Here is a 10,937-nt window from a genome sequence, read left to right on the forward strand (position 1 = left end):
TGTCAATCAAGATATGGGCAAGAACAGGCTTAATGATTAATCAGATGGGAGTGTGGATGTAGAATATGTATCCATGTAGTAATACTGCTTGCAAACCAATGATGATAAGATGATGTTAGGGGGTAGGACTAGATAAGTCTAACTTCTTCCTACTCCGTTCAAGCATGTACTAGGTATAAGCAAATTGAAAATATATTTGTGGATATGTGTGGAATTATGTGTGTTGACATATTGACTGTTGTTACATGTTTGAAAGAATAAATCAAATCAAATCAAATCAAACTGTCACATCATAAAGTTCACTGATGATTCAGTGATGGTCAGCTTTTTGAAGGGGAGGATTTTGTTTCATTACTTTCGGTGTTGGTGTGAGTCTTTGACTGATTTAAATGTCACTAGTACAATAGATGTTATACGGTTCAGAAAAGAGAAGTATTATACAGACATCATTTTGAGTTATTTTAAAAACATTTGTATTGTGATATGTCATGGCACTGTTAGCCAGTTAGGAAATGATTAAGAAACTTTGCTGGTGACAATCAAAACAAAAAGGGTGGACCAGGTATTTAATCAAGTCTTTAGTAAGAAAAATACAAATCTGAAGTTTTCCTCTTTGCTCTGTACTACCTTTGATACTTTTGCACTTTGTTTTAACCAAACTTTAGACAGTGCTAACATTTAAGACAAAATGTCACTTTTAAGAGTTTGGACATTTATTTTTATGGTATAATGGAGACTTTTACCATTTTTCTCACAGCTCCTGGTGTTTTCTTATTTATGTATGTGTCAAATAATGTGTTAATTTAATGCTAATCCATTTCATCCATAACAATGTATTATATTTTATAACCTGATCACCTTTTGTATATAAAACCATAATCTTCAAAGTGACTAATAACTATGTCTGTCTTGTGGAATTTACTTGTCTGTACTGTGGATATGTTTATCTGTCAGGCTATGCCGTGCACATCAGGTACCACTTTCCAAAAGAAAATAAGTGTGACACTGCTGAGAAACAGTTTCTCTCCTAACCTGATATGTAGATCTTGCCATTGTGTACTGCCCCTGCATGGGCGGCCAAAGGCTGCGGCAGAGATGAGACGTAGTTCCACTCGTTAGTCTCCAGGTTGTAGGACTCCACACTGGAGAGGTAGCCTGTCTCGTTCCTACCACCAATCACGTACAGGTGCTTATCCAGGCGGCAGGCAAAGAAACTGGCTCTCCTGAGGAGGACGTGTCAACCAGACAACATCATTAAACCGGCAAAGACAAGATTCATTGTAGGATTTTCCAGTTTCTGGGGCTTAGGGATGCAGTAGTTACAGTACATGCTTGCCCACTTTCTTGATTGTGAGCACCCGCTTTAATACCAGTTCTGCTGATTTTGTGTTAGACATTCTAACTTAATTTATACTAACTGATTTTTTAAAAATCTAATCTTTTTATTTGATCATAATTTCATGTTTGTTTCCATTAACAGAAGACTGTGATGTTTATACAGCTACGCTAAGATCCCTGGGAGTTCTGCTGTCGTTCAGTGCATCATCCGATGTATGTAAATACCTGCTGTGTACTGCCCTCTGGGTACCACTAATGTAATATACATTTAAACAAAAGCAATAATAACTTTATTTACAGTATACAGCATTTTTCAAAAACAAAATTATAAAGTGCTTCATAATAAAAACAATAGAAAATGGTGTGTTTGTGTAGGGGGGGGCTGAAGCAAATCCCAGCTGACACTGGGCAAGAGGCAGGGTCCACCCTGGATAGGTCACCAGTCTATCACAGGGCTGACACTTAGAGACAAACAACCACGCACACTCCTAGGGGCAATTTAGAGTCACCAGTCAACCTAAGCTGCATTTCTTTGGGAGGAAGCCAGAGTACCCAGAGAGAACCTACCCAGCTACAGGGAGAACACGCAAACTCCACACAGAAACGCCCCAGGTCAGCCGGGGCCTGAACCCGGAACCTTCTTGCTATGACACAACAGCACTAACCACAGCGTCACCATGCGACCACAATTCTGTATTCAAATAAAAAAAGGCTCACCTTTCCTGCATAGGAGGCAACTGTATCCAACTGTTGAATCTGGGATCGTAGCGGCTGACAAAATTAGTGCTGTGCTTTCCTGTACAACAGATAGAAATAAAGGATTATTGAAAATGACTGTTCATATGGTTTAGCTGAATAATCTCTTAACATGACAACAGTGTTGAGACATACTGCTCACTTCTACAGTAACTGTCTTTGCCAAATACTTATACTTACTTACCATTAAAATGCAAAACAGTGACTCTACAAGTCTTCATTTATCTGGAAATCACCATCCACACATAACTTTCAGTGTTAAAATGTGCTGATTTTCACCACTATTAGAGTTAACAAGTGTTGACTGAATGGTTTTTTCACCCAGAGTGATCTGGTTTTGACACTTGGTGAAATAAGAACAAAAAGACAGTGTGAATTTTTCTTTTGTTTCTTACTATGATGGTATGTTACCACCATTTAGTACAAAGCAATATTAACACACCACAAATACTTCAGTGTTATTAACACTTATTTCTCTGTGCCATTTATTGACAAGTGTTGACTGGAGTGTTGTTTGCCCACTCAGAGCTGATCTGGCAAAAGGATGAGTGTCTGAAACTATCCAAAAGTGTTGCATTAACTCGGATGGGTTTGAACTTACATAAACGTGGTCGAGAGTGCGTGCACCATTAAGTCAGCACTGACAAATTTGCTGTGTGATCACTGGAAAGCAAGATGTTCCGTCTGTGGCGTTACTGTACCGTTGGGGTTCCACTGGTCCTCTCCACCCAGCAGCAGCAGGAAGTTCTCTACCTCCACCACGCAATGATGGGCGCTGTTGTAAGGCATTACTAGATAAGACAAAAAAATCAAAAGGGATCTGTCACAGAAATGCAATAATGGAATGATTTGGCCACCTGAGGAAAGATAATGATCAAATAGGCTGAAGCAGTAGAATTAAAACTGTTTGAAGTCATGGGTCACTTAATTTGGATATGTTAAAATAGACTTAACTTTAGCATTTTAGGGTTAGGGCTGTCCATCTCTCTTCATTGATTAATATTAGATCACATCTCTAGTGACATTTACATGAATTTGTATGTACAGTGTATTGTTATCTAACTACAGAAAACATCTGACAAACTTTAATAAGTGGCAGCATAAAATAAACAGCATCCTGATAGCATGTTTTCCCTACCAAGACGGTTTTTACTTAACAATACATTTTAAAACTGTTATTTTGGAAACAAACACCAACAACTGAGCTGTAGTGACTTGGTTAGCACTTGCAGTATGTACTGTGGGAAAAAATAACATTGCCCTCAGATATAATCCTAAAACAAGCAGTTTTTAAAGTCTGTTTTATTCATAAATGTTATACAAAGTGCTACCTTAACTTTTTTCTAAGCAGTATTTGTACTAGCAGTGTTTTTCATTGTGTTTATTTGGTAATGCTGAGTGTGCTATTGTTTGACAGAGGGTACTCACAGTGCATACAGTATTAATGTCAAGATCGATTTAATATGCAGTGTACTCAGACCAACAGGCCAAAGTGCTTATTGTAATGACGGCCAGACATCTATTTCACAATCCTCAGTGTGAGTTAATGTTATGTGATTTATTTGCCTTCCTCCTTGTTCTTGTTATAGAACTTTCCAATCATCCATTTGCAGGAAGTGATTTCTTGTGAGGAATCAAGTCTGCTGACCCTGTTGACTCTTATCTATCTATCTATCTATCTATCTATCTATCTATCTATCTATATATACCTGTCTGTCTGTCTGCCATTAACTTATCATAAGAACTGAAACTCACAATGCAAGTTTTCTCTTCATCTAGCATTACAATTATTTCTTGTGTGGTGATAAGTTTAATATATTTGGCACATATAGGTAATGTATTAAATACAACCAATAAATATAATCTTTAGTGTTTCATACTCCTCTTTATGTATTAGCAGAAAAGGCTACAGGCCCACAGCTGCAGCAGGACCCCCTCGTGGAGGATTTTCCCTTGTGTATGTTTTTGTGCTTCCTTCCTCTCCTCCATCTTCTCTTGCTGAAGTGACCCCATTGAGATGTGGAGAAATGGTCTTAGGTGACAGTCATAATGAACATGATCGTGTTCACTCAATAAATCTCAGGCCTGGTGCTTTTTGAGCGCAAATCAGTGAAATGTTAAAGCCCACCTGTCTGTCTCCATCAGTCATTTCCACTGTCACCTCCCCACCGTCTGATGGATCACAGTTGCTGCAAAATTAGACAGCCTTGAATCTCATTTCTTTCCAATTGGCCTCTCCCTGCAATCTCACTCTGGCTGGTTGACATGTGTCGGCCCTCTCTATGGGAGAGGAGTCTCAGATAGGAACTAATACTACATACTCTAAACACAGCTTTATCTCGAACGAAGGGATTAGGTTGCCTGCCTCCAGTGCACCTCAAAGACGAGTGCCATATGACTGCCAAATTCCCTTACATGCTATTTACATTATCATTCAGCCAGCAGTATATAGGACACGGATGGGTGGCTTTTTATTTGATGTCTAGCAAGTTGTACTCATACTGAAAATCATCTTGAATCCCATGCGAAAAGAAGATTACTGCTTTACAGTATGTCAAAGGCTACAGTATGAGAAGTACTGTGGGAGGATTTGGGACTGTTCTACATGTGCTACAGATACAGGTGAACAGTGGGATAAGTACCAAGGTATAGTAATTAAGGCTACTCTAATAGTCTTCTACAGTGTAAAAATAAAACACAATTTTCCTTCTAACATGTAAGATTTTACTTCATAATATCACCTGAGAAAAAGTGCCTAACTATACTTTGCCCCTACCCAAACTCTTGCATTAACCCCAGGGGTGAGCAGCCATAGCAGGGCAGGATGAACACGTCCTCCACGAGATGGACAACATCACTCCAGTCTACAGTGAGCTCTAGGGCTCACTAGAGGGAGTTAGAAACCTCTGCATACAGGCACAGCCAGGGTCGGTTGAATGACTCCACAGCTAATGCACCACTGCTGCTCAAGCTCTGACGTGCCTTTAGCACCATTACAACTGCATCCCACTGAGCTGAATTCCTTTGTTCTAGCCCATGCTGCGTGGATGAGGGCCATTTCCAAGTGTGAGAGTTTAATATCAGGTTGATTTAAAGAAGAAGAAGAAGAGAATAGTCAAGCATTGTGCCTGAGTCTTTGCCTGCCTTTTGTCTTGTGCTCGTCCACGCTGCTGTAGGTACACTAGATGGCAAACTTTACACTAGAATCACTGAGCAGCAGATCTATCTGACACAACAAGAGGGACCAGATTCTTCCCAAATTGTGTTGATGAATGTCTTAATCAAAGGCTGTCCCTCTCAGGTTTCGCCTCATTGAAAAGTTATGATTGAATGTTAATAATCTGCTATTCCACATCCATTGTGTGGAGGCTACATCAGATGGTTACTGATGTGTTAAGGGGATGATTTTGCAGTTTTGTCCTTCCACTTGGCCACGGACCATTTGAGTGTTAACTTTCTAGTTTTGAGTGATGGAAATCCCTACTGACCTTTTGCTTGTTGCAGTTTATACCCAGGAGTGTAGGTTTAATGAGAAAATGACAATATAAACACTAGTAAGCTTCAGGCTGTTGTGAATGCCTGCCTTCTTTAGTATAATGCACCTTGATAGATTTGGACAAACATGAACTAAAATAACAGATGACTGCAAAAAAAAAAAAAAAAAGTTAAGTCAAGCACAGAAAGAAACCATGCAAAGAGTTGTTGGTGAATTAAGACAACAACGGAAACATCACACCAGATGCATTAAAAACTTGTGCCCATTAAGTGAACCAATAAACTGCACAGGGCTGAGCTGAAGGAAAACAGACCTTTGGCTAATATGTACGAATGCAGAGATGCTGCTGAGATGTAGCTCCAACCAAAAAAAGGACAAAAACTCAATATGTCCAGCAATGATGATGCAAGGGGCAAATATGGGCTCCCATTAGCTTTTGTTTGACCTTTATAGCAATATGGCAACAACATAGTGGTGAGTCTTCAAAGGTCAAGGAAGACAGAGAGAAAAAATAGCATTGTATACTTTATGGAGGCGCGTGCTGCTTGCAAAATCACAAAAATGTGTTCCCCAAAGACCTTGCATTATTTCAGTAGTATAGCTTTTAGTGGAATTATGACATGCATTCAAAATCATATCCTGAAATCAACATCATAAACCATACCCTAGTACAAATTCTCACAGGTTATAGGATGTCTGTTTTCTTTTATTTGCATTATTATTTATGTTTAGTCACTTACAGTAAAATCATTATATATTTTGACAATTTGTATAAACTTTACAGCTGCTGTCTTCCTGACCTTATCAGCTGGCATTTGCCTCACCTTATATAAACCTAATATCAATAGTGACACCAGGTCAACAGGCTAATTCACTGTAGTGTATTAGTACATATGGGGTAATTCAATCTTATATATTGATCAGTGTGAGAGAATAATTAAACTACATTTAAAGGCTATTGAGGAAAGATGTCATTCATTCTTGTTCTATCTCTGCCACAATAGATCATTAGATTCAAGTAAATCTCATCAAGCATCCTGCCAGCATATTTCAGCAAAAACAAGGGAAACCGGGCATGAAGCTCCACAGTGCTGTGAAGTCACGCTCTGATTAAAAACTTATATTAAAAATGATAGTGATACATTATTACCTGAAGGATTTAGGGAACTCCTTCGCTCCATTTTCTGTAGAAATTAACCTGTGTTCAAGTCATCTATAAGAACAACTATTTCTCATTATAATAGCCACTAACACAAGATGCCTCAGGTTAAAAAAAGACAGGCAGCGCAGGTTTAAAGAAAGAGGCAGCAGAACCCTTGGAACTCACTTGTGAGGATCTTCCATGTCTTTTTCTCATCGTCATAGTACTGGACCAAATTGCTGGGAAGACGATCAGGTCCAGGAGGCAAACCACCCACCAGTAACAGCATTCTCTTACTGGAACGAATTCTGTAATGTCAAAAGAAAGGGTTTGTGGACATGTGTTAAGAAACAGATAACAAAACAGGTACAGTATTATGCCCTCAATGTGAACCTGGATACCTTTAATTCCTTAATTTACATAACTCCATTCATAGTATTAAAAGTGCCCAGTGTATTTTGATTTTTCACTGTGCAAATGCTCAGTGTGCAAGTGACTTAATCAGTGAGTGGGATAAGAAATAAATGCATAATTGTATGAGTACAACTAGTGAACTTGAGACAACTAATCGGGCAATATGTGGTCGCGTTTATTACAATTAACAAAAAATTGCTCAACAGCGCACTTATCCTTTTGATGTGTTACTGAATGGTTATTGTACTCTAAAGAGATCTTTTCAATTAGCTGTGAAGCCTGGACGATCCTGCAGGGTGCCATGCTGGAGGCTAAAAGCACAATTGAGAACATAAACCTGTCTATATAGAATGTCTCCATTTCATTGGCTACGATGATTCATGTGACATCTCTGAGCCAGTTGTGAGATATTTCCTGCTGTATGTATATGATATATAACCTAAAAGCTGCACACTTTACTGTACATTAATGACCATTATATGGCTCTTAATGGATTTCAACACAATTCTACCAATTAATCACAATATGCAGTAAAGAGATTAAGAGCAGTTGGCCTTTATATTCAGACATGTTCACCTTTTTTCCCCTTTTTTATATTTTACTTTTTTATGCTTGGGTAAATTCCTGTCATCTTGGTGCATTCTCCCTGCTACTGGCCCACACTGAAGTGTTTTGGGGTGATTCATATGCAAATGAGCCCCTGGACATAGATAATGGTGATTAATTGAGAGGAGAGAAACAGTGGCATGTGAAGCTAATTATGAGCATTCCTGATTCCTTGCTCATTTAGGTCCATATGTGGGAAAAGATATGTGACTGTGATATTGTAGAAACAGATATGTGAAAAAGGATTCTACTTCTGTTTTGATTTGACTGATTTGATTTTAAAGTTTAAAGAGTCTCTAATGCCACGGTCTTATTTTTGCTCTACTACCATATATACACGGAGATTTACAATTACTGAATTACTGCCATCACTGTTCAAAAAAATGTCAGCTTTGACTGAGTGACTACAATCAGCTCTCTAAACACAACCTGACAACAGCACCGTCAATCAATCAGCATCCTGACAACAGCTGTCTACTTACCAGCTCCTTAAAGTGCTGATTAGGACAAACATGGAAGTAAGCCATGATGCTTGGCCTAGTTTTGTGTGAATGAGGGATGTGCATCTAACATGGATCAGGAGCATTGTTCATCTGTCTGTGATTAAAAAATGAATATTTTATCAAGTGTATTACAAATTTAAATAAACTAAATTCCCTTTTCTTGTGTTACATTTTTGTTTATCCTATTATCAATAACAGGTTATCACTGTATTTACATCAGAATTGTTATGTAATTGCCATATAATTCTGGTAACAATCTAATTACAGCATTTCAAATTGTATTCATGAGAGTTGCCACAAATCAAATGCATAGCTTTTATCTAGTTTGCTGCATCTTGTCTACACTGATTAGACAGCAATTACACAGATGTGTGAGGAAATAAAGAGTTGCTTTTTCTTCACTAAAACATAAGGTAATCTTGTAATTACGGATACAGTGTAGCATAGAGTAGATCAACCACTCTTACAGCTGGCATTCTTTTGCAGGAAAACCCCCACAATCCTCATTAAGTGGGCCTCAAATCTCACACCTCTGACGAACTACCTACTGTACATGGTCTAGACTACATAGGTGATACACAGACCAATACTGGAGTGAGTGGTCAATAATTGAGTCTGCAATTTGTTCAAATTTAACAAGTGGGAGGCATTTAATCACCCTCTGTCCACTCTGTAATACCTCATTGCTGTGTGTTTGTGTGTGTGGGGGGGTGTGCATGTGTGAATGCATGTTCTGTGTGTTTCTATTTGCATCTGTTTCTTTCTCACCGGCTGGCCAGGGTCTGCCTGCAGTGCTGCCTAAAGGGCATCAGGTGGTAATTCATGGCATCCAGGAGTAGTTTCTGGCACACAGGGTCACTCCTCATGAAATCAACTGACTGCACCCTCTCCACCAGCTCTGGGGCAGGTATGAGGGCGAAGCGCAGCCTCTTCATAAGGTCCGGCGCATAGTGCATGCGAGTCTCCCGGTCATGCTCTAGCCAGAGGACAGACATCTGGAAGAGAGCCAGCTCTGACTCCACTGGGGGTGGCAGAGCATCTAGCATGGCACACATCTCCTCAAAGTTCAGCAGCAGCACATCCTCTACCAGGTACTTGTTGGCCAGCTTCTTAGTCTCATCCAGTCCGTGGAGTGCGGCAATCTTGCAGATCTGCTTGTAGTTCTGCACAGAGATCTGGTCATTGAGGAACTGCACACTGAGCTTAGTGACCTGGGGGATGTTGAGGATCTTGCTGACTGAGAGCACCTCTGCCTTACAGGTACTCCAGCACTAATCGTAGTCCAATAGAGGAGCAGCCCTGGAGTACCAGGTTATTGATTGGCCTGGTGCTGGGGGTTACCAGCTTGTCATCAGGAGAGGACGAGGGGGTCCCACTGCTGCCCTGGTCCCCTTTGCTCCCCTCATTGTTGATTACATTATGAGAGGAGAAGAGAGATCTGAAATACTGGGAGCAGGATGCCAGCACAGCTTTGTGGCAGTGGAACTGCTGTCCCTGGGCTGTGAGAGTCACGTCGCAGAAAAGCTGTTTCCTCCATAAGAGATTGAGTCCATGCAGGAGGGTGTCACTGTGTGTTGGGTCAAAGGTGGATGTTCTATCACCCGATCTGGACATGACTTCCTGACTGTGAACGCCACCTAGGCAACAAATAGACCATGCAAGCCATTTACCTCAGGTCATTTATTTGAACAACACACGTAACTTATAGATGCGATTGGTCAAATATCACAATACAAAACGATTTCTGGAATACGTTATCGAATAGTTTGCCCGTCCATCCAGCGGGGAATAACCACCATGCCATGCCAGCCAGTGTGAATCTACATCCAATACGGTTTCAGCCGTTTTCAACTTTGAGCTTCGCTCGTAAAGCAACAAACAAAAACGCAGTAGTTCCCACAGCGTGCCACTCTTATTCATTCTTAACTCGAGAATAAGATGATTTAAATGGATGCTGAGGCTTGAAGGGCGCTGTCAAAACAAAACAAGGATATGGAGATGCTGCAGCGCTCTCCCCCCGGCGACGCGGCTGAAGTTGTCGGATAAGGAAAAAGAAACGACCGCGGATAGCACGGATATCATGCAGCATTCAGCTAACACTTATTGCTTGTCCTATCTAGCCGCACACCCCCACAGTGAGGACATTACACATCGCACAGATTTACAGTCATACAAAAGCAATTAGTTTGTCTCCGAGCCGTCAGCAGCAGTACGGTGCGTTTCGCTTTTAGCCTACCTGAGTTACGCGGGGGTGAGTATCGACAAATATTCACTGAAATGCAGCTTTCGGTAAAGTTAAATGTATTATGCATATCTATTGTTTATATGCGATACAAAAGCTATTTCTATGTGCGTAATGTGTGTAAACTTGACACAACCGTGCTCTAACGTTGTCGCCAGATTCACTAAAAGCGCCTGTCACAACTAAATGATGTGAGCAGCTTGCCTGAGAAGGAGCCAAACTTACCTGACTTCAGCTCTTGACAAAAAAGAAAGTAACCTTCGGGTTCCCAATAATCTCACTTGAATTTTCCTTTGTTCTCCTTTTAATAAATGTCCTTTCCTTTAAAGTCTATGGTCGGTGGTGTCTCAAAATAACCATTGATTCCAACTCATAAAGTCACTATTTCAGGTTATTTGTTGACGTTGATCATTTGTTCTTCTGAATTAACAAGAAGTGTGT

The 10,937-nt window shown here is 40.1% G+C and overlaps 1 protein-coding gene across 1 annotated transcript in view; it reads right to left on the bottom strand.

The window, feature by feature from the left end:
* The window catches only part of klhl14 (kelch-like family member 14), an 18,020-nt gene extending 7,338 nt beyond the window's left edge, over positions 1-10,682 (bottom strand). Inside the window, 7 exon segments of the mRNA XM_020595601.1 lie at positions 1,033-1,223; positions 2,056-2,134; positions 2,796-2,885; positions 6,918-7,039; positions 9,023-9,511; positions 9,513-9,891; positions 10,491-10,682. Coding sequence (XP_020451257.1) covers positions 1,033-1,223; positions 2,056-2,134; positions 2,796-2,885; positions 6,918-7,039; positions 9,023-9,511; positions 9,513-9,891; positions 10,491-10,566 — 1,426 coding nt within the window. The 5' untranslated portion in view covers positions 10,567-10,682.
* Between the last annotated feature and the right edge of the window lie 255 nt (positions 10,683-10,937).

This window comes from Monopterus albus, unplaced genomic scaffold, assembly GCF_001952655.1.
Source record: "Monopterus albus unplaced genomic scaffold, M_albus_1.0 scaffold28.1, whole genome shotgun sequence".
NCBI lineage: Eukaryota > Metazoa > Chordata > Actinopteri > Synbranchiformes > Synbranchidae > Monopterus > Monopterus albus.